Genomic DNA, 25,674 nt, shown 5'->3' with positions numbered 1-25,674 from the left:
ATGAAAAAGAGCACTCCAGTGTTGTGCACATTAGCAGGCAGTCTTGCTTTTTAAAAGAACCCAACACAACATGTCAGCCGGCATTTGACCCGGTTAGCGACAATTAGAGGGACGGACGAATACCTACTTCTGTCCTTGCTTCGTCCGTCCTTTTTAAAAGAGTTTTCGTCCTCTGTCCGACTGTCCACATAATGGGTGTCCATCCGGGATGGAATGCCCGCCTCTTGTGATAACCACTGCTGTTGCCAACCCTTGTTGTGATCACCTGTCAGGTTTTACTCTGTTACTCTGTTACTCAAGTTAATAATTCATATAATGTTCATGTTAAAATATTAACTATAAGTTTGGTAAGTTTATAAAACATTTTACAGCCACATGAAAAATAACTAATAAAAATATGACATACACCCAATTTTTTCCACTTTGTTTTAATGTGGGAGTAGAGTCAAATTAAGTAGAATGAATAAACAAATAAGTAAATTAATAAATAAATACAAACTACAGAGCAGAAAAAATGTGAGTCTCAACGCTTTCATGAGAAAAACAATGTCCATAAAATCGAAAATATTGGAGCGAGAGTAAAGAGTAAACATACGCATGTGAATTAAACATGTTCATACATATTAAACGTATTTAGACTGTCCCTCAGTGTTGATTGCTTCATAAGGGAGCATTTAAAATGAGAAAGCAACATGCATGTGTCACAGGTCGTTAGTTACTCCTGGCAAATTGCATTCAGCTTGTCTGCAAACATGTATAAACACAGCAAGTGTGTTTTATATTTTAGGGCTGAATTCATTAAGGCAGGTGGTGTTTACAGTTGAATTAGTGGAGTCAGGTGGTGTGGAGAATGCTCATTTAAGCAGACATATTTAAGACTGCTAACTGCTGTATGAGTGCATTTGAATGTGTTCATTTCCCTCTGAGACCCGAAGGGAAAATAACATGTCTTTTGGAATTTATTTGAAGAAGTAACAATTTCACTGCATCACTGCTTCAAAGCAAAAACGGACATGTCCTTCTTTGTTTGTCTCTTTGTAATGGTCCTAACTTCCATTTTGAAAAGTGGACAATGAGAAACTCATCTACGACTCCCACAGGATGACTTTCGAAGTTTAGTCAAGGCCAAGACAAAAGAGATCTTGTTGGATGGAAAACACACCAAAAACATATTATCTAAATCTCATATATTTGAAACTTAAACATTTACAGACACACCCACCCACACACACACACACACACACAAAAGCCATGCATACCGAATCAAATTAAGGATGTTTTTTGTTTTCTTAAATGTCCTTAGCCCAAAGTCAAACAACAACAACATTTGAAGGGCAACATGTAGTGGAGATTGTTCTTACTGGTAGAATCCAAGCCCCCAAATCCTATGATGCCATTTGTTCTTCATTGATTTTTTTTTTTGTCTGAAATGAAGCATTCCCGTTTATTCATTCATTTTCTTTTTAATGATTAAGGTCATTTGATGAGGTAAATCACATTGAAATGACTGATTTATATTTCAATAAGCAAGATTTTAGGATTTTTAAGGTTTAAGACATATTGTAGGTGGTACATTTAAAAATACTGAAATGTCTGAGAAAAAGAATGGCTGTTTTGAAAAGTGTGTTCCCAATTTTGAAGTTTGAAGATTGCCAGGGTGTAATTATTCTGTGACAGTGTCAGCAATGTACAGTCGCAATTAAACCATTTATATTCAAGTATGCATTTAAACTGGGGTCATTTTTCTTATTTTTGTGAAAAGATTAGGATTACATCGGATAATCCGTATTGCTGCGCAGACAGAATGACGCAGTATTACAAAGTAGAAAAAGTGTTGATTTTCATAGACAAAATACATTAAAAATATGTGCACTTAATAATTTTTATTATAATCTACTTATAAAAAATCCACCATCATAACACTGCAACAAAGGCCTTGAAGCACACAACAAAATAACCACACAGTGTATTTTTACTTCAATGTGTAATGGGCTCTGTTGCATAAAAATGACCTTTCAAGGTTGGCACAAAGCTGCTGAACAAGAAATCAACATGAAGTGCAAGAACTAATTTGGTATATGTTTTTTCACAAAAGTCAACACACTCAAAATGTTAATATTGCAGTACTGTTTATCCTGCATATGATTCCAAATCCGAAAAGAAATACTAAGCCTACTCACACAGGTCGATATAAGACCCAGTGTATGTATGTGCAACTACGATATGCCTATAATATTATAACTTAAAACTACAATCGAGCCCTGCATAGTCGCAGTTCGGCACCCATGCATTTGCATATTATCTGGGATTTTTTCAGGTTCCACGATTTCTTTCCTCATTTTCCCCCGTTTTTGTGAAAAACATATATTAAATGTTAATTAGCGTTTTTTAGATTTTTGGGGGGTTTGTGAAAATAAAGTAAAAAAAAAAAAAAAAAAGCCCATCCCTGCGCTACGATACTGAATTTAAACTGAAGGATCTGGCATTCTGAAACTCAACTGCATGCTGACCACACATTTGTTTCAATGCTTTTTTTTACCTCAATAGAGCTTGGCAATGTGCATGGAAATTTTGATTGAGAGCAAGAGCACTAATGAGAGTCTAAACCTTGCAAAGTCACCCATTGAATATTTTTTTTCAAACAGTATTTGGAGTTTCATCACATCGGCATATCATGCAACCTCTATACCATCTAAAATTGCTGAACATTTCTGGTAATTTATATCAACTGAGGGTGGCACGATGATCGACTGGTTAGCACATCAGCCTCACAGTGCAGAGGTTGTGGGTTCGATTCCGGCCCCGGCCTTCCTGTGTGGAGTTTGCATGTTCTCCCCGTGCCTGCGAGGGTTTTCTCCGGGTCCTCCGGTTTCCTCCCACGTTCCAAAAACATGCATGGTAAGTTGACTGGACACTTTAAATTGCCCCTGGGTGTGATTGTGAGTACGGATGTGTGTTTGTCTCTGTGTGCCCTGCGATTTTCTGGCAACCAATTCGGGGTGTCCCCCAACCACTGCCCATAGACAGCTGGGATAAGCTCCGGCACTCCCTGCGACCCTTGTGAGGATAAGCGGTGTAGATGATGCATGGATATATCGGCTGACGGGACCTAGAATAGACAAAGCAGACCTTGACCTGACTTCATCATCTTTTCTCTCTTCAGCATTGATTTATGTACTGTCAGGTGTTAAATTTGATGAGCTCCAAGCATGTCCTATCTGAGACTGATAGCATCCCTCTAAGTGAGGTATAAAAGTTTAGAATCATACACCATTGGTGATTTCTGCAAAGCAATTTTTTTAAAGTTGATTAGACGATTCAGAGGTCATTGAGTAGTTGAGTACTCGCGTGACTCCAATGCATGCAACAGATGGTCCGTTCCCACTCAGGAACGGTGTGAATGTGAGTGTGAATGGTTGTCTGTTTCTATATGTTCCCGATTTCAGAGGACCAGATGCGACTTCTTCTTCTGCTCATGCACCACTCACAGGTCTACACTCCCTGGAGTGCGACAAGATAGGATGGCGAGGTTACAAATCGACAAAGATAACCATGTTTCCACATTACGTTGCTTTCCACAATGACACGAGAGGGCAGAGAAATGTGATAAATGAGCCGTGGTTTGCAAATGCTTGGGTGAACAACGTAAAGGCCTTACAACTACAGTATAAGGGGCAAAATGTTCACTTCCAAAATGAATGAATATATCCTGACACATTTATCATTGAACAAAGCAAATGACAATTGTATGCAATTTTGACACTAATGATATATTCATACTTTTGCTGTTTTTGTCACAACTAATAAATTCCAGGCTCTTGCTTGGGGAGCCTGTCCAATTTCTCCTTGCTGTGCGAGATTGGTTGGACCCGTGTCGTAGAGTGGAAATTTTAGAGTGGAACAGACCCTGGGGGCGTAAGTTTGAGGATAAATACGCCTTTAAAATTGCACAATACTTTGGAGAAGCATCAACTGTCATGGGAGATAAGTCAGCATATTACACAAGACTTATTTTTTTCCCGATTTCCATTAGGGTATATCCTATGGGGGTGGGGTGGTGCTTCCAAATTCAAACAAATCCAAGGTTAAACAGCATTCTGGAACAGATTGTGTTTGACCTCATGAAGTGTTCATTATATCAGTTACAGTAGAAGTAATATTTTACTGATAATACAACAAGCACAGAATTAAACTTTTTTTTTTTTTTTGGGTCGTGTGGAGTAACCCCCTTTTTTGATTGTGTTTTTAAGATTGAACAGCCAAAATCCAGAGGTGGGTGCATCAGTAAATTTTGCCGGTCTGTCATTCGCCAGCACCCAGGCCACCCATCCGTCATTGTCAGTCCGTCCGTCATCAGTCCATCCCTCCACCATCACTAAATTACAGATCCTCACGGCTATTTTAGGACCGTCAGCCAGTACGGCATCGCTACTTTAACCACGCTTCCATCATCACTAAATTACAGTTTTTTTTGTTTTTTTTTAATGCTCTATTAAACAAATTATTGTAGTTCGCCACTACTACTTTAAGACCGTTTTCTTCTTTTGCGGCGTCACGTCGGCAACAACCAATCAACGTAAAGAGCGTACTTACGTCACACACACAGCGCACAAGCACACACACACGCACACACACACAGCGTGGTGAAATAAAAACAATGTGGGGCAATATCATTGCCGTCTGTGGCGAGAGGTAACACAGCCAGCTTCCTTTACCAGCCGGGATTGTGACAAAAAAGGAACAGGCTTGGAGAATGGGGAGTGAGAAAGCTGATGTATCTAGTGAGTGGATTGACTTCTTTAAGGCTGTTGAACTGTCAACCAAGATAGCAATTAGCAGCCAACACAACCATCAGACCCCAGATTGACTCACAATGTTCATATGTATTTATTTATGCCATAGGAGCTCCTCCTTTTCTTGGCTCGAAGCAACCCTAGTGTAGTCATACCCGCGCACAAACCCACGCCGGACACGCGGCGTGGGTTTCCGTCAGCGAAATGGGAGTCCGTCAGTGACGGACTGAGAAACCCACTTCCGTTGATGCACAGTCTGTCAGTTTTTTGAAATTTCTTGTCATTCATCAGCAAAATAGGTGTCCGTCAGTGACGGATTGATGGACCTTGCGCTAGTACTGACGGAATGCCCACCTCGGCCAAGGACTCAGTGCTGTTGCATATCAAATATTAGATCAGTGGTATCAGGTCAGGAGGATTATGTAAATTAGGATTTGAGGATTTGAGGACACCATCCCATCCAGCCATCATGACATTTTGATTTGTGTTCCAAAAAGCATTTATCCATCTCACTCTCTCTCTCACTTCACTCATCATTTGTCTCCCTTGTCTTTTTATGCAATTCAATTCAGGAAGCAGCTGTCTGTGAGTTCACAACCTCCATTTTCTATCAGTTAAATGCCATGCAACCCTTGGGAGCTGATATGATGGACATCTCTAACATATTTGCTAAACCAATAAATGTCTCGGAGACAGCAAGTTTGACATGAAGAAACTATGATCATGCCCATTGATGAATTGACTAATTTACAGTCAATTCAAAGACATGCAGTCACTTAAACCACTCAGAATGTATATGCATATGTGTGTGTAGGGGTGAGCGGGATTGAGTGAGTGTATAGGAGTAGCTAATGCTAATGTTAGCTTGGTTCATAGTAAAGTAGACTCCAACCGACCGCTGTAAACTAGTAGCAATTACCAGTACATGTATCTAAATTATCCATCCATCCATTATCTATACCGCTTGTCCTCACAAGAGTCGCGGGCGTGCTGGAGCCTATCCCAGCTGTCTTCGGGCAGTAGGCGGGGGACACCCTGAATTGGTTGCCAGCCAAACGCAGGGCACACAGAGACAAACAAACATCTGCACTCACAATCACACCTAGGGGCAATTTAGAGTGTCCAATCAATTTACCATGCATGTTTTTGGAGGAAACCGGAGTACCCGGAGGAAACCCACGCAGGCACGGGGAGAACATGCAAACTCCACACAGGGAGGCCGGAGCCGGGATCGAACCCACGACCTCTGAACTGTGAGGCGGACGTGCTAACCAGTTGGCGGACGTGCTAACCAGTTGTCCACCGTGCCACCCGTGTCTAAATTAATTGATAGCTATTTTAATAATCATGTAATCATTTACAGCTATTGTTTACCTTAACTGATTTCAGCCTCTCCGCAGTAATTATTCTTTGATTTCTGTAGACCTTCATAAAAGCTGACTGATTGTCTTTTGTGTTTAATTCATATAAAACATTTGCAAATATCATCTTATATCTTAAGTAAACATTGATTGAACCGCACTGATGGCGTAGTGGTACACTTGCCTGAGTTGTGTGCGGGCAGCGTGGGATCGGTTCCCACTCAGTGGCTGTGTCTGTGTGTGTGCCCTGCGACTGGCTGGCAACCAGTTCAGGGTGGAGTTCGCCTTTCGCCCATAGTCAGATGGGATAGGCTCCAGCACTTCCCCGCAACCCTGTACAGGATAAGCGGTGTGGAAGATGATGATGATGATTGAACTAGTAACTGAATCAGTTTCAAAAAGGTTGGTGACTATCATTTCTGTTTGTGTGATATTGCTTAGCTGTTGTTTAGTTGTTTTTTTTAATCACTAAATCATCCCAAATAAACAACAATAATCCGCTAATAAACATCCATCCATCCATTATCTATACCACTTTATCGTCTTGAGGTTCGCAGGTGCCCTGGATCCTATCACAGCTGTCTTCGGACAGCAGGCGGGGTACACCGTGAACTGGTTGCCAGACAATCGCAGGGCACACATAAACAAAACCATTCATACTCACAATCACACCTAGGCACAATTTAGAGTGTTCAATCAACCTACCATGCATGTTTTTGGAACATGGGAGGAAACCGGAGTACTGGGAGAAAACCCACGCAGGCACGGGGAGAATATGCAAATCCCACACAGGAAGGCTGGAGCCCGGATTCAAACCCACGACCTCTGCAATGTGAGGTGGACGTGCTAACCGGTCGACTACCGTGCCACCGGCTAATAAACAATAATCAGAAAAATGGGTGTGTCATACACGTTAATGCAAAATGTTACTACATTAATCGATAGAATAACCAGTATACAGTATTAACACAGTATCAGTGTTGGTCGAGGGTGTTTCCATTGAGTTTGTTGCAGTGTTGTTTTCGTCAACGATGACGAAAATATTTCGTCCTTTTTTTCATGACGATAACGAGACGATGACGAGCTAAACAATGGCTCTTTGATGACGAAAACATGACGTGACGTACATGAATTTTTGGAGACGAGACGAGAGAGGACAAAATTGTTAGCGTGTGGACCGTCAACGTTCAAAATTTATGACATCCCTTCCTATTGTACACGTAATCTGCCTTTCAAAAAATTGCAATGCTGGTGCAACCTATCCTCGTTTGGGCACGCCCACGGGACAGCACGCGGGGAGCCCGAAGGGCGCACGCGTCGCACACACCATCGCACACACCATCGCACACTACGGCATAACAAAACACAAACAGGTCTGCGGTCATTCTGCCATGCTTTCCTTTGACGGACCATGGCGACAGTGACACCAAATAGGCCTGGTGGTCGGAAACGAAAGAAAGATATGGACATACTTTATGTACAACCCAGCAGAAAGAACAACACGATGCATTAAAGACAGTGGTAACGGTGAATGTGGCCACAAACTAGGTGGAAAGAATGACAAATCTCAAGTGACATCTGAGGGCTCACCACACTGATATTTTGTCCTAACTCGTCCTGTTAACGTATACTGTATACATTTACTTGCACTCTGTTATCCAACAATCGGCTTGTGATCAATTTCATTGTGCTTAAAGTTTTCCACTCGTGGCGCAAATGGGCTGAGTTAAGGCATAAGTTATTTTGGTTGAGCCAACGTCAAGGCTAACGTCAATTCATTCGCTTGCTGTGTGTAAAGTCAAATATTAAAAGTAGATTAAGGCAGTGGTCCCCATCCATTTTTCTACCATGGACCGGTTGGTCCGCGTTGGTGTGTGTGTGTGTGTATACAATAATAAATGCAAATCCGCACGTTTTTTTATTTCACCAATATTGAATGACTTTTTAGCCTTAGCAATGCAGTTAGCCGCCAAAGTACTTACATTTTTTGACGAATCAGTTAAAAAATGTATGCCTGTATGTACGGAATGTATGTACGAAACCTTGTATGCCTATTTTTAACTAAAACGGACTAAAACCTTTTTGAATTTTCGTCGACTAAATTTACGAAAACTAGACAAAAACTTTTTGGGGGAGTTTCCGTCGCCTAAAATTAGACCGAAACCTTTTTGAGTTTTCGTTGACTAAAACTAGACTTAAACTATCACCAATAGGAATGACTAAATGTGACGAAAACTAATTTGCATTTTCGTCCAAAAGACTAAGACTAAATCTAAAATGCCTGACAAAAACAACACTGGTTTGTTGTGTGTTACATCAATCACTGAGTTAATTGATAATGGGGTCGTCTGTGGTCCTTTTTTTTTGCTCCTTGGGGTTTTGTGTCTTTAACATATGGCATGTCCAAGCTGCACTTTGTATTACATGTTATTCTTAACTTGAAATCACGGGGAAATAAAAAAAAAAACAATTAACATAATCTAGAAATATTGTCTTTTTGTTTTTTTTAAATGTATTCACATAAACAACATCCCACAGGGCCAAAGTCATTAGTGGATTAGAATGTTGCCAACAAACCAGAGTGCATAAAATTTGCATTGACAGCTGCTCTAGCAATTCCAAATATTTCTCTGTCGCCTTCACTTAGCGACAAGAAAAGATCAAGGTCTTGTACTGTATGTCTGCACAGTGATTTTTGAATTACTATCGTCTCTCACACAACTGTTCTGTTCCGCTTGTTTATCTTCCACTTCTATGAGCATAATGACCACAACTCAATGCACATTATGCTTAAAATGTTGAATAAGCAAGCAATACATGTCTCCTATCTATCTCTCCCTTTGATAACACACCAAAATTGCTTATAAAATTATATTATAAAAAAAAAGAAAAAGAAAACAATTATATTACAATGCTTGCATCAATATAACTACCATTCAGTGCACTCTTCTCTTCTTTCTTTCTTACTTCCAAAATGTCATTATGTCTGCTATGATTATTTTTAGGACTAAATTTTTAACATAAACATGTATCTCCATTAGCACTGCTAATTACCCTTGTATTATTACTGTCATTGATACAATTATTACTATAAACAGTCAGCAACTATAAAGTGTTTTCTCAGCAATCCCAATCCCTTTATCCGTTTTCCCTCTCTCACTTTCAGTCCTCCATCTCTCAAATTGCAGTTTAACAGGTCGACGCAGACAGACAACTCACTATGATTAGCTTCCTCCGAGAGTTTTCCCTTGCCTTCTTGCTCATGAAGGGTTTAGGAAGCTTTCTTTCATGTGTGAGGACCCGGGTTTTAGACTTGTGAAGTTGCGCTATATGAAAAGAATTGTCTTGACTTCATAATAGGTTATTTCAAATAAATAAAATGCCCTTGTTAAATGTACTAAACAAAACTAATCCAAGGTAGAAGCTGAGAATGCAATTTGTTTTGTTTTTGCAAGTAATGTTAAATTGTATTAACAGTAAAATAGAATCAGTGTTTCGGGCCTAAAATCAAAAACCATATTTGATTACTTTTTGTGCACTACTCATTCTATGAAACCCATTTTCAAGGCCAAATAATATGGAGACTGAGCAGGGAACCGTGACTTTGTCTCGTGAAAGCACATGAACAAATGAGTACATCAATCATGGTTGACCGGCAGGAAAAATGTAATCACCTATTAAATAATCTTGTTTCATGTTCATAGTGTATTTCATTAAAAATCCATTGTAAGAGAGGTACATGGTTGATGGACATGTCAACATTATATAATAACAATATGAACCCAGCTTGCTTTCTGATCTCCTTCTTCGTTGATTAAATTCAAATATGTTAGCCAAACAGGCATGGGGAGCTAAGACGATGAAGTGGTTTTTTCCCCTTTTAAGAGGGAAAGTGTCACAGCAAAGCATCAACCAGTTCCACTGGAAAGCTCAGATGGCATAACAGTTTCAAAATGTTACGAGCTACTATGATGCCTTCTTTTTTTTTTAAAGGACTTCTGTCATTACATTTGTGATAACCTGGGGTTGTATAATAACTATATTCAAATTGTTCAGTGCTGGTGCTTTTCAAAGACTAAGCGATGGCAACACTGTCAACACTGCAGTGCGCCACTATGTTCAGCATCAACTCGGTTCTGCATGTTGTCACCACGCATTTGTTCCATGTTGACGAAAAGTGAACATGCCACCATAGACCGGGTGCGGAAGAGCTCCGTGCATGGAGTGCATTGAAGGCTCATGTCACTTGGATCTACCCGAACTGCAGTAGCATGATTTTTTCATTTTTTAATCTTTCATTTGATTTCTTGTGTTATGTGTTGTGTCCCATCCCATATCATCATACTGAATTTTGTTCACAAAGCTGAAAATGTAACTCAAACCCTGCTCTCGGGTTTTTCAAATACAATCTTTATTGGTGAAATCAGTTGTTCTCAAATGTATTCTGGTATACCCCCTTGAGTACAATTTCATCATCCCTCCCCAGATTTGGGACATGTTTGAACTCAAGTGTTTCATCAGAATGTGCCCTTTTGGGACACGTCGTACTTTGAATATCACATGCCTAACTTAGCCGTAATATTTAGGATAAGATAGTAGGTGTGTTCATACAATATATGCAAATTTAGTAGTTCTTTATTAACTGTCTGACAAACAAATTGAAGAAAATAGTCTTCAGCAGCAACTCCTGCAGTCAAAATGCGTAATTCCTATTGCTCCGTGTGAACTCACCACAGTTGTATTAAAATGCAGTTGCTAATGTTACACTGGCTGACTGATTTGTGACGGAATCCATTTTTGTTATTCTTATCTTTATCACAAGCGACCTTTATTGAGAAATGTATTCCGTGGGAGCAGTCACTTTGAATTTTATGTGAATTGACACTGATCTTGACTCATTCACTGCCAGACATTTTTAGCCTAACATTTGAAAAAATTTGAAGAAAATATATAAATAAATTCCTGGGATTGAATGGCTGGACTGTAAAAAGACAAATAAATATGTCAATGGCAGTGAATGAGTTAATTATGTACTTACTGTATATACTAATGACGTTTACATACATTTCCTCGGGGATAGTAAATGATAATTAATCAATAATCAAATTAGAAGAATAGTGCATGAAATGATCTGGTCACATCGGGCGCTGTATGTTGATATTTTCAAGAGATTAAACACATGACCGTTTTGCTAAACAGTATAAATGCAATATATTACAGGTTAATTAATTGAAAGCCAGAGCCTTTATTAAAAGGCTTAAGAAAGCCTGTGTTGAGGCTCCACTCCTGTTTAAACACACACTGTTCTTTACTTCACACAGACGTGAATGATGCAAGCAATATCTTCACATAACTCACGCAAGACCAACCCTTTACTGCACCTCAGTGGAAGCTGATTGATAAACTATCGTATACTTTTTTTTCATTAGCATTCAAACTCCTTAGGGTCTGTCCAATGCCAGCCATTTTCAGACTCTGACACATGAAAAAAAACATAAAAGACGCTGGGAATGAAATGGTTTTAATCGTCGTAGGTTTAGTGTCATTATTTATCACCATTTTCAGTCTATTGAGCACACCCATGTGAATTCTAAAGAAGAAATCAAATAAAAAGATGATTTTTTTTTAAATTGATAATGTTACACATACTGTGCTGCCTCCTCTGTTGTGCACGTCCAATGGTGGCAGTAGTGTAGAGATTGAATGTCTTATGTCATTAAAATAAATTCCACAAGTTGAAATTGTGTCCACAGAGCCAAGAGAAGATATACCCCACAATCCAGACCTTTAATCCTCCTACTGAGAAGGAAATTGTGGACATAATTAAAGGCTTGAAAGAATCAGCTGCTGGCCACATTTAGTTCCTCTATTATTAAGCCACCAAATGATCTTAAACTTACAAAAGTAGTTCCTATGTACAAATCTTGAGTAGTTTATTCAATAATTACCGCTCCATTTGTGTTCTACCATGCTTCTCAAAGATCTTCTAGATGCTGGTTTTCTTAATAGACTGACGGTGCACTTGCAGGAGTGGACCATTCCGTATGAACATTAGTACAGGTTTAGGAAAAATCTCAACTTGAAATGGTTATACTTCAATTGGTTGACAAAGTTTATCTTGTACACCTTCAATTTGTTGATAATGTGAAATCAATTATTTTGTATGCATTTATTCAAGGGTCATGGTTTTATTGTAAAATATGCTGTTTTGTGCCAAGTATGCACAAAAGATTCCACTACATTTCATCAGTCAATAACTGTTTTTAGTTTGAGTCGTCAATAACTGTTTGTTATAGATAACTTCGTCATATAAATGCAAAGCATGTTGGAATTATCACCTGCTTTGAATCTCAGACCGTTACAAGGATGTATCAAATGTCATACTGCCTCATTCTTTCAGTTTTAACCTGACTATACCAGACGAAAATTAGTTTTCTGACAGTCGATGTATACCGAACTGAACCGAAAACTGTGGCCACAAAACCGAGAATTGAACCGAACCGTGGATTTAGTGAACCGTTCCACCCCAATACAAATATATATTGGAAAACATGCAATATGCGATATTGGATGTTGACTAGGGGTGGGCGATATGAGCTAAAAAAAAATATATATATACATATTTTTTTCCAAAAACTCAATAACGATAGTTTGACGATATTCTACCCCAAAAATATTGTAAATCTGCACTTCCTTCACGGAACAATTACGGATATAGAGCATTTGTAAACAACAGCTCTTGTTTAAATTTTAATTTTAAATTGCGGCATACATCTGCAAAACACTGTACAACAATATTCTGTTGCTAAATTTAACAATGACAAACCTCAAATTATGTCTTGACTATATATGGTGTTTTTATTGATTTTTGTGAATATTTATGTGAAGTCTCCTATTATTCCCTAATCACAAATTTCACATTTTGAGCTGCAGTAAGTACTGGTCAACCACGACCAAAGAAAGAGAAAAGGTGTTTACTACAGCAGTCAGAATGAAAACAATAAATTTTATTTGATGTATGTTGATTTATGCCACGTGTCACCCTAGAATACAGGTATGTATTTTGTGCAGGGTCCTTAACACAGACAGCAAGCGAGAGTGTCTAGCGCTGTTATTGCATATAAGTTGTGTATATTGCATATAAGTTGCGTATAAGTTGTAGTGACAACGAATACAGCCGCAATCTTTTGACAGACAGTTACAGAAATTTTCCTACACATACTACACGCGATATAGCCGCAAATGTATTAATTATGCACGAGCATAATTACGAGTATGTAAGATGACTGTTAAGAGAATATCGAATATCCTGTCAAGTTTAACGTGCTCACAGTTTTTTTCACAATCCGTACGGTTCATGGTGGAACAGATTTGTAGGTAAATTGCTCTTCAGAGCAACCTTTTTGGCACATCTAACAATGTCATTCTGACCGACGTCAGTCTTTTCAACCCCAAATCATTTCCAATCTTGCATTTCCAATCTTGTGTTCCCTTGGCTGCTATCACAGAGTCGCATGATTGAATTATGAAATTTTGCGTGAAGTGGTATTATGTAAATTAGATGCACTATTTGTATAGAAGCCGTTCAAAAGTCAGTTTCACATAATAATTGCTACGTTGACTTATTGAAATGGCATTAATCCATTCCAGCCTCGCAAAATATAAAATCACACTTTTTTTTTTGCAATGGGTTCTTTAAATGGGCAGTGCGCATGTGGATGGATTAGACCAACAGTTCTCAAAGTGTATCACCAGTTGAAGGCATGGCTCCCTTGTGGTATGCCAAAGTATCACTGAATTAAGTGTTCAAATTGTACATAATGTAACAGTGGCTTGAATGGGTTTTTTTTATCCAGTTTAATACATTCACGTGCATGTAATCATTTTGAATAGTTTGTTTTCACACATTTATTTAGGTACAACATTTATCTAACTTATATGCAATAAAGTACATTTAAATGGAATCATTATTTGAGTCGTTTTTGTCGTCCATGTCCACACTGTGCATCATGTTCAGGCAGCTTACAATAATATTAACTATACCTTTTACCTCGTTTTTTATAAAGACTTAGGCCTACTACATACTGTACATGTCACTGTATTATAATGTTGGTCATTATGGTAGCACTTGGTGTGAAGTGTTTGAGAACCACAGGACTAGATAGGATCCCCTGCAGTTCACATCTTGAACATGCCCACAGGGAATTTGTGTGGACTGGACTGGGTATTGTTTGATTGTGTGTGCGTGTGCAGGAATTTGAAGTAGAAACAGGAGAATTCAGTTAGTCAACTGTATTGCGTGCCTTGGGCGAGAAAACAATCACACCTGCTCAACCACTACATGCACGCACACACACACCCACACGCTCACCCCTACGCATGCACACACACACACACACACACACCTCTAACAATGTCTCCATGGATGGTGATTCATATGGACCTAAGCACGAAATGCAGTTTATTTGTGTGTTTCGGTTTGTGTGTGTGGGTGTGAGAAAGAAAGGGAGAAGAAGAAAGGTGGAATGATGGGGGGGTATTTTTGTTTGGTAGTCTGCTCTGGGACTCCTCTGGGAAGTGAAATTGAAACACCTGATTATCTCAGTCTGAGCAATCAACAAGAAACATCAACATAGATTCTCGAGAGAGCTTCTTTTCTCTATCACTCATGAACATACTTGCCGCTTCCCCCTTTAGTTTATGATCCTGATACCTCATCCTAATGTTCAGCCTCCCATATTTATTCTCAACAGCTCCTTTGACTTCATCGTCATCATCATCATCATCCAAAATCAAACCGTTTTTAGCCATCTAAGGAGCGACCATTTTGTCACCTGCTGTCAGCTGAAAATGAAATCACAGTTGCTCAGGGCTCTGCTAATGACCAATCATGGCTCGGCTTCAGAAAACACATGAGCTGTGATTTGTTACAAAATTACAAAAACGGGTGGATTTAATTTAACTCATATTGCACAAAAGGCTGCATAGAACATATGCTTGTGAAGAAAATGTTTGGGTTCCTCTTTATTAAAAGCTCTAATTATTCATTCTTATCTGATGCACATTGATTAAGATGTTTCTAATATGGATAGAGTAATGATTATATGTATTATTACTCTCTACCTAAAGATAATTATGTGTGAATGAGCTCAGCACATGTATGAATGTTGACTTTGTCATCATGACATGAACACACACAATTGTCATCTTCTAGACTTTCCAGACAGTTTTAATGCCAACGTTCGTTTTATTAACCCAAGATATTGCGTTGGATATATAAAGAACCGTTAGCGATGGTTTTCTGATGCTGACGGTAGCGAATCCAAACGGAGCAGGAAAACAAAAGTGGCTTATCTTCAGAAAACAGGTCAGTCGTGATTGGTCGTTACCTGAGCCCTGAGCAGTTTCAAATGTCATTTTCAGTCGACAGAAGTAACAAAATGGCCGTCTCCAGAGATGGCTACAAACGGGTGTATTTACTCTTATGAGCCGGCAATCTTTAAATCATGTCTGTGGCATTTACACCAGGACAATGTACCAGTCCACAAGTCCATCCGTGTTGTGTGCCCTGCACACTGGCTGGCAAACAGTTGAGGGTGTACCCCGCCTGCTGCCGAAAGTCAGGTGGGATAGGCTCCAGCACCCCAGTGACCCTCGTGAGGATAAGAGGTTTGGATCATGGATGGATACATACAGAGCTGGGCATTGGGGAGGACTAACCGCCACTGCGTTCTGTCCGGCATATTTAATCGACCACGTGGTCCCGGTCCACAGCCAATTGACAGCGAGAACGTAATCTTCACGTCACAAGCAGGCGCCAAACGAGCAGACACGCCGCCAAACAAAGAAAAAATATCGAACATAAACAACAGACACACACGCACAGCGTGGTGATCGGTGAAATAAAAACAATATGGGGCACATGTCATTGCCTCTGTGGGACCGCAAGGTACACAACACTGTTTTATTTTTTCCTTACTCCGACACGTGTCAGGAGTGCGGCACCTGCGTGTGACGCGGTACAGTTTAAGTTCGTTCTCAATGTTGTTTGGCTGACTCGGACCGACTTGGACCATGTGGGTCGAATAAATAAGCAGATGGGAAATAGGCACTGCCAGCTTTGGATATATACGTGCACGCACACTTAAAATTTTGCTATTTGTTATGGCTGGTTTCGTTTCACGGAGAGGTTTATTTGAATTTCTTTTTTCAACCTCCTTTAGGATGTATCATGATGGGGATCATAAGACCCCATCGCATTGAAAAATGTTTTGTATGGCTTGGGAACTTGTTGTGCTATTGTTGATTGTACAGACAAGTAGAAGTTGAATCTGTAACTACAAGAGCAATGTTTTGAACTGACTGCCCGGACAAGGACAAGTTAAAAGCTAGTTTCCAATGCCTTCCGGGGGATGAGGATCACAGAATAAAAAATACTCTGAGATTCTTCCTTTGAAAAGACCACCACCTCAACATTGCACCTGTGTTTTCAGGAATAAAGGCCTCTTTATACTCCAGAGTACGCGCTGGCTACAAAGGCCACATTGCATAAGGTGAGCGACGCATTGTGCTGCGCGGCACGCCGGCGGCACATCTACAGCACATGCTGCGCACACATCAGAAATTGTTGCTATGCGTATGATGCAGTGTGCATTCTGTCTCGTGACTGGTTCGTTTAGTTATCCTGGCAAACCACAGCCACTAAGAAGGTGGAGCTGGAGACCAAGCCCTTCACTGCGGCTGTCCTGCGATTCAAAACGAACCGCCCAATCAAATTCGTTCACTTGCTGTGACGTATCCTTCGTGAGCAACGTCACTCTTCGGCAGCGTAAGTCCATCCACACAACATTCAAAATGGCGCGTGGGAGAGAGGATAGTTAGTTTCATTCAGCATTAAAGTCCGTTTTAAATGACCAGAAACACAGAGAGTCATTAAAATCCCAGCAGCTGATGGCACTGGAAGCATTTATTTCAAAACATGTGGCGGGTTTTTGATGTCACAACCACTCGTCACTGATTGGTTCATTCAAACTGTCTGCTTTCTCAGGTTTGTCCTACCTCAGAAATGCGCTTGATGCGACAACTAACCAGACTCATCGCTGGTACAGCAGCAGTTAGTAATCCATGCAGTGGGGCGATCCTTTTCAGTCAATGAGATGTAAAAGGCATACAAGGCACCTATCTATCAAAACAATAATCAATGGAGCTCTGTTTTCTTTTATCAGCCAGTATGCTAATTGGTACAAGGAAACTTATTAATGGAGCAATAAGGCGATGTGTTTCGAGCATGTCCTCATTAAAAGTAGGCCTCACTGTTAAAAAAAAAAAAAAACAGACCTCGGGACATACCAATGAAAAATAAATCTGATGGGTACACTCAGTCATGATAAATTGTAGTTCCCTGGCCTTACTGTCCCAGTTGGCAGCCATTTGTCTGCCTCGTTGTTCTGTACACTGCAGGGCAGAACGAACAACCTCAGGCACAGAGCATTATTTGAGTGGAGAGTGTCTATGGAGGTTACATGGAACACAGTATGCCAAATTATACATTCAATTGTTAAGTTGGAACATCGACTACACCCAATGGGAGGAATTAGCAATGGACAGACCTCTGTGGTGTTTTACTGTCAGAGAAGGGATTGCCACTTCTGAAAGTAATAAATCCAATGATTTGGAAGAGAGTTGGAGGCAGAGAAAAGACGTCAACAATACCCACAGCCTGCCTTCCCCACGCAGGCACGGGGAGAACATTCAAACTCCACACAGGGAGGCCGGAGCCGGGATCAAACCCACGACCTCTGAACTGTGAGGCGGACATGCTAACCAGTCGAACACCATGCCGCCGAGGACAGAACAGTAAATAGCATTTAATGTTTTGATGGTATGATGTAACTGTTACTGTCATATTTGTGAATTTTAATGCACGCAGTATATATTGTCATGAAGCTTGATATTGAAAACAAAAAACATGGATCGAATGAAAATTGCAATTCTCTTTTACTGAAATCATTCAGCCCTACAGTATATTTTGTTTTACAATAATACTTAACTACATTTATAATTTCATATGTACGTGTGGCTAGAACGCAAGGTGTGGACAGTAACTGTTGTGGGTATAGGCAGTATATGGGGCCACCAAATATCCACCCTCTCGCATTCATCACCCGAAAGGGCTCTTTGTGGCAATCCAGTTCTTTTTTGACAATCACGGCATGTTTTTGGTTCGATACAAAATAAAAAATAAAACCGTACAGTATATCGTAAATGGAGCCGATAACCAGATACAGTGTCACATGTTTTCGGCTACAGCGCACTCAATTGATTGGTGTGCAAAGAGTTAACAAGCTGTAATTTTGTAGCTTCGGTCCATTTGAATTTGGTTTTATTGCTTGGTGTGTGGCGGACTTCATATAATGTGTAGAAGGAAGTTAACAAGGACAGCTGATGTCATCCTGCCTCATAGCAAGAAGGTTTGGATTTGGTTTTGTGGTGTTGAATCTCTAACTTGGGTCTTTGCGTGGTGTTTCCACGTTCTTCCTGTGCTTGTGTGGGCTCTCTCAGGTACATACTCCTGAATATGAGGTCCATGGAAGAGAGCTTTGAGACTTTCTCAGTCTCTTTGTGTCAGTGCTGTGATTGACAAGTTAACAGCCAAGAGTGTAAGCCGCCCACCCCCAATCCTGTCAAAAGTCAGAATGGGAGGAATAAAAAGTTGTTGGAAGGAGGTTGAAGGACTTTTTTTCTCTCACTGGCTGAATCGTAAGGACAGACACTGGTAATATAATAATGTTTCATCTTTCAATTGCAGTGACAGAAGGTTCTTCGATCACCCTCTGTCAGTCTGCAATACACAAAATCTGTCATGTTAATGATATCACTGTCTACATCTTGCACTTCTGAGTAATACAAAATAGAATAACAACGAGAGTTTGTCATTTCAAAAGTATTGAGTCAATTATTTTCTCCATGTTCTGCCTTTACATTAGATCTTCATAATGTGAAGCAAATTTGAGAAGCCTGAAATGGATTGCCTTAGGCATCTTTATGACATCCTCACCCACGCTTGTTTTCCATCAACCTTTTTGCAATTGAGCTGCCAACGATATTTGCCTCACATTCGGTCTGTGCACATTTTATAATGACATATTATACCTTCCATCAATCTAACATTCTTGAAAGAAAATTGTATAGTAAAATGTGCTTTTGTCGGAGTGCAATTAAAATCTACAGGCTCTGTAACTGAGGTTATTGATGCTACAGGTACAGTCTTTTCAGAAATATATTCAATATGGCTATGAGAATACTGTCTTTGCTCAACTGAAAGCTGTTTTCTCAATCTGATCACAGGAATGAATTACCAAGAGTGAGTCAATGGATCTCCAGAGTTGTTTGATTTTGATTTTAGATGAATGTGCAGTCGTCCTTTACTGCACTCGACAAACATCCTCAGCCTCCTCCAGTTAGATCCAAGGATATGTGACATACATAAATAGATTGTGGAGTGGGATTTCAAGTGAGCCTTTGAAAATCTGCAGTCCAAAAAGGCGAAGAGGATATTCTGTGAGGGAGGTCGATTTGGAGACCAGCAGAGAGCAACAGTGGGTGGCAGATTCACACATCTTAGATAATCTTCCCATTGTAAAGGCGGATATCTCCAAGGAAACATGATAAACAAAGAAAAAGTGTGGTGCAGAGCTCCACATTTCTGAGTTATTTTGAAATTAATTCTGATCATTCACACACGTATACCACATCCCTTCCCCTAACTGTTCTCAAACAAAAACTTTATGTGAAATGTTTACATGGATTGTTTTTTCATGTTTTATTGCTCTTATGTAATAAATGCAAATAAAATACAAAATAAAAATATAGGAACCCTCCTTGACATTGTATGAAGATTCATCATGTCATTACGTCACAAAATTTGCAAACGATCCCAAAAAATAAATAAATAACAGCTCAAGCACTCGTTTAAACCCCTATCCCACTGAGTGGCAAACATTTGTGCGTGTTCCCAAGGTAGCGAATTACAACTCCTTTAAACGAGAGCTAAAAAACTGTCTGTTGTCCAACCAGTCTTGTGGACACTTTTAACAATTCCATCTGAATTAATATTCCAACAACTAACTACTTCCTAAACCAGGGGTAATGTTTAGCAGGTTCTTTGGATTAGGATGAGTGCGTGTGTGCGTGTGTGCGCGCGTGTGTGCGTGCGTGTGTGGGGGGGTGGGTTGGTGTGTGCGTGCGTGTGCATGTATGTTGGAGGTTCATCAACTTGCGCTGTCCCTTCAAATAAATACATTGAAATTTAAATTAAATAAATTGAAATATCACGTTCTCGTCAGAGTTTGTTCAAGGTTGCAAATGTTCGGTAAATGGTCGCCAGACATTCGTCAGACATTCACCCGTACTTTTCTTGGAAATTTTGAACATTTTCATGTTCTTGCGACAAGAAAAAAACACTAAAAGAAGACATCGCAATAGCAAAAACTTCCCCTCCCACCACCCGTTGACAAAAAATGTTTTCGCATCGAAACCACTCGTCTATTGTACTGCGCATGCCACTCCACCCACCACTGCAGCTACAATTCTCCAACAGCTACAAAGCAAGAAAAACATGTGTATGCCAGCCAGTAGTGTCTGTGAAGCACCACACTGTCATAGTCTTTCTTTTGAGTTTGTTTTTTGGTTTCATGTTTCTTGGTTTTCCTTGTGTTCCTTTGTCTCTCGTTAGGTTATTGAGTCCACCTGTGCTTGCCATCCCGGTCCCTGGTGTTAGCCAATCAGCTCCCTCCTACCCTCTGTGTCTTGTCCAGGTGTTCCTCGTTGTCTCGTCAACTTGTCTGTACAGTGGTACCTCTAATTACGAACGTCTCTTCATACGAAATTTTCAAGTTACGAAACTCCTCAACAGAAAAATATTGCCTATAGTTAGAAAGAAATTTCAGGATACGAAAGGTAAAAGTATGGGGTGATACTCGCAGTAGGGGCTGCTACTCGCGGCTCCGGAATTTCCTGAACGCAACATACTCATAGCTGCTCTGCCATTGGCTAGCCTAGCATCTTCCTGGCATCCCATTGGCTAAGAGGGTCCTCTTCCGTATGTCTCTATGTGTGTGGATAGACAGGTAAATAGATGCAGCGTCCTAGTCATTCGCCTCTCGGGCCATGAGGTTTTCCGATAGTTTTACATGAATTAGAAGCGAAGAAAAGAAAAAAAGGAGAAAATCGTTTATTTGTCGATACAAAAAAAGCAAGAGATAATAGAAAAGTATGATGGGGGATGCGTTTGGTTGATCTCGCCAAAGAATATGTCCGTAATGTATCAACAGTCGCCACGATATTAAATCAGTTGTTTACAAAACGCCAGGCAAGAATACTTCTGAGAGAGAACATGAACCAAAGAGGGCAAAAAGCCATGAGGAAAGCAATTAAAAGGTAAACGACCATCATTTTTATTCCTTACTCTATTCTTTGTTTTTTTACATTATGCACAACTCTAACTTATTGTGCAATAATCTAATTGTAACATGTATTTGTTACATGTTTTCATGCATTCTTATGCTTTAAAAAACATTTATGTCTGAATATTGGGGGGCTTGGAACGTATTAGGGCATTTACATGGAAAACGCGTCTCTACATGGAAAACGCGTCTCTACAAAATGTTCTACTTAAGAAATTTCTTCGAGAACCAATTAATTTCGTAAGTAGAGGTACCACTGTATTTAGTTCCCCGCTTTCTTTCAGTCCTTGTTGGTTTGTTGTCATTTGTCTATGGTTTGTTATTAAAGTCAAATCCTTGTGTTTTATTTCATTTGATCCTTGTTTTTGGTCTATAGTGTTTTTTGAACATCCCACAACCTTATTTGCCTTTACTTTAAATTAAACCATTCAATCTGTGCACTCCTGCTTTTGCCTCAACCGAGCAATAAGTGTGAGACCACACATTCCCACTGTCATTTCACTTCTGATGCATCCGAACGCGAGTGTGAAAATGTACGTAGACCACGTTTTTGCACGTGAGGCCGCAGGTGTCACAAAATTAACCTGAGTTGGCTACTTCCAAGAACTATCATTACAACTTCAACCAAAACGTAACTGTGATTTAAGACTGGTTCACACAGCAGGATTTTAAAATTGTCAGCCGACTTCCAAACTCTGAGAGACTCCACGCGTGACTAGAAAAAAATCATGCGCATTACAGTTTTGAACGTACCGTGTGTGGTGTGCAGCCACATGGCAAAATCACCACATCACACACGAACCACATTCATTCACAGATATCAGATGTCAGACGGAAAATCTCACGAAACCCCTCGAGATTAAACGAGACTTCGGAGTGAACAAACATGGTGGATGAAAAGGCAGAAGTAGTCTCAGGTCGTGTCTTGACTGTGGCGCTAGTTTGTGAATTATTTTAGTCGAAAAAAGTGGCACAAAAAGAAAAGCCGTTGGGCTCTGTTGCAGCATGACTGTTTTAATTTTGGATTCCTACCGCGCTTCTTCACCGCCCCGTCACCTCGCTTTCTGATTGGCTGTACGTCCCTGTCAACCGGCTGCGTGCTGCTTTGTCCTCAGGGCAGAGCATACACGGTGCAAAGTCAGCCCAAAAAATCCAACATGTTGAATATCCCCGATTTGAGGTCAGCCGTCCTTCCGAGCGGCCGAGATCAGGCTGAGCACAACACACACGGCAGGATTGTGTGATAAGATTATCTTTGGAGCCATTATGAGAGTCGGCCCCAACCTAAGATTTTTGTGAGGGGAGATTTGGGGCTAAAATCGGGGCGACTATCCTGCCGCGTGAACCAGGCTTTGCATAGATTCCACAGTGTTTTTATCAATGTTTTAATAATATTCACGATTCACAGTAAACCTAACCAGAGCCAATAATAAAGTACGGCATTCTGCATTTGGTCAGTGTCAGGGTGGTCTTTAGTGTAGTGACGCCAGACAACCACACATTTTTTAGTTCACATTTTTAGAGTCAGGCCATCTAGTCCAACATCAGTGACCTTCTCAGAAATTATTTTCCAGACAAACAAAATATTGTGCAAAATTATCTTGTGTACAGTAGAACTTTTGTAGCTGTAAAGCAGTAAGTGTATCATCCAATACAGAAGATATATTTTGGGAACAGAAAATAAATGGCCACCTATTAAGCACTCAAGTTGTTGTTTGAATTGAACTTGAGCTGTCATGTTTACCGGGTGGTTGGTATGTTGTTTTTAGCAAATATGGCTAATTTTTGGTCACAATAAGGGTGACATGTTGAAGTGACAAGTTGTGTGTATTCAATAAATGCCATACAATCAGATTTTCTTCAGTGGGTTAGCATGATTTAGTCTTAGTTTTTTTTTTTAGACTCTCACTGAAACCCTTTTCAGAACACTGCCTGAAACCCCTGTTTGATGGGTCTAGCCGCAGGTCAGAAGCTATTACTGCTCACTTGTGATTCGGCAGTTTGGAGAGCTATATGTGAAAACTTAATCATGTTAGTTGAATTGAAAGTTCCTCATTTTTAACAGATAGTAGCCTAGAGAATACAAAAGGAGATAAAATAGAGTAACAATGCAAGAGTTTGGACATGTCAATAATGATCCTTTCTCCATTTATCTCATTGCGTCACAGGGCCTTGCTAGTGAACAGTTTGATTCATTTTCCATCCATTTTCTGAACCACTTATCCTCACTTGGGCCGCGGCGTGCTGAAGCCTATCCCAGAAGTCATTGGGCAAGAGGCGGGGTACACACCGAACTGATCATACACAAAGTGCTGTGATCAGGTTTTCGCCCTATTCTCAAATTTGTATTTTTTTGCATAGTTTCCCCACTTTAAAGTTTCAGGTCCTCAAACAAATGTAATCAAACAAAGATAACCCAAGCAAATATAATAGGCAGTTTTTAGAATATGTTTATTTTATTCAGGAAAAAACCCATAGCTTTTCTAAACTACTTGGCCCTTCAATCAAGAAATTGCTTCAATTGAACTTGCCTGACAAAATGAAGTCGGCCAAAAGGTCACAAAAAACCTCAACAAAACGCCATGAACCCCACATTTCAAGAACACATGCAAAATAGAGTAATTGACATCTGAAAAGGTTGACAAACCCATTCCTACAGCTTGAGGACTCCAGCGAAACATGGGGAGAAAACATGGAATAGTTTTGAAAAAAACAAAACAATTAAGAATTAGGGCAAGTAATGACAGTTCTGTGTTGCCTTGATGACAACTTCAGGTTTGTCTCCAAAACCTCACTGGAGAAATACGGTGTGATAGGGCAGCACTCGAAAGTCTTCTTGTAATGTAAAAATGCATCCTCAGGGAAATACCCTGCGGTCTGTGGAATCTAGCAAGTGACAATAGAAACTAGACAAAGATTAGATTCTATGTCAGATGCATTTCCTGTGAAATGTGAACTGGCTCCTTTATCTTCAAATGAAGACACAGATGCAGCCAGGCAAACGCAATACAAGACTGTGTCTCCAACAAACTGCCTTCAAAGGGCACACAGCTCCTTACACACTTGCTGCTTATGGGAAGAGACAAGCGTATGCACGAATGACTGATTTAATGGCTTGCACTTGAATGTGTTTGGGATTTGGAAGACGTGTGTGCATGCATGACTTGTTTGCGTTCCGGTGGGCACATGCACTGTATGTCAGGTCAAAACCACAAACCACTGCATGGTGTCTCTGTGATGAGGTTCAAAAATGGAAGATGTAAGCCACTGTATGCCCGGCCCCTCCTATGACCATTCTATTCACAGCTCTTATAGGACTTTCACAGGAAAATACAAGTTTGCTTTGCATTTCTCACCAAATCACCTGAAGAACTGTATTTTCACTATAAGCCGCTACTGTTTTCCTAGGTTTGGAACCATGCAGCTTATAAAAAGGTGCGGTCATTCTGATTTTTCTTCCACCACTACTTTATCTTGAGCTGTCTGCAATCTTTCTTTCGCCAATGCCGCAGCCACTATCAAGTGATGACGAAAAACATTGACAATGTCAAAGTTTTGGGGGGTTCTGTTGCAACCCAGTCGTCTTTGATGACAGACAGCGGTGTACTGACTTCGACCAAACTCTGCCACCAGCCAATCCATTACCCACTATAAAATGAATGTGTGAGTGAGTGTGAGTGTGAGTGTGAGAGAGAGAGAGAGAGAGAGAGAGAGAGAGAGAGAGAGAGAGAGAGAGAGAGAGAGAGAGAGAGAGAGAGAGAGAGAGAGAGAGAGAGAGAGAGAGAGAGAGAGAGAGAGAGACGGCATGAAAGTCACGGACGAGCGAGGGATCTAGGGTCCAAGAGCAGGAGATCCACTGATGTTCCTCTGGGCCGTAGCCCTCACAGTCGACCAGGTACTGTACGCCCTTGCGCCTGGAGTCCACATCTCCTTCATGGTGTAGATGGGATTCCCATCCACGATATGAGGAGGTGATGGAGAAACAGGGGACAATGCCAGAGAACTTGGAAGACAGGGTGGACCTTGAGCGTCGGGGGCAAGCGGAGCCTGACTGTG

General features: G+C 40.3%; 1 protein-coding gene across 4 annotated transcripts in view; it reads right to left on the bottom strand.

The window, feature by feature from the left end:
* The window catches only part of LOC147148195 (polypeptide N-acetylgalactosaminyltransferase 18-like), a 177,000-nt gene that overhangs the window by 137,688 nt on the left and 13,638 nt on the right, over nucleotides 1–25,674 (bottom strand). The window contains exon 1 of one of the 4 annotated variants that reach the window (XM_086028480.1): nucleotides 128–261. The exons of the other annotated variants lie outside the window; for them this stretch is intronic. Coding sequence (XP_085884606.1) covers nucleotides 128–203 — 76 coding nt within the window. The 5' untranslated portion in view covers nucleotides 204–261. Of the gene's footprint in view, nucleotides 1–127; nucleotides 262–25,674 lie in introns of those variants that run through there. 4 annotated transcript variants of the gene reach the window in all.

The sequence above is a fragment of the Filicampus tigris genome, chromosome 4 (genome assembly GCF_054856515.1).
Source record: "Filicampus tigris isolate MCC_2025a chromosome 4, RoL_Ftig_1.0, whole genome shotgun sequence".
NCBI classification, from domain to species: Eukaryota; Metazoa; Chordata; class Actinopteri; order Syngnathiformes; family Syngnathidae; genus Filicampus; species Filicampus tigris.
This window is presented reverse-complemented; position numbering and strand designations above follow the sequence as displayed.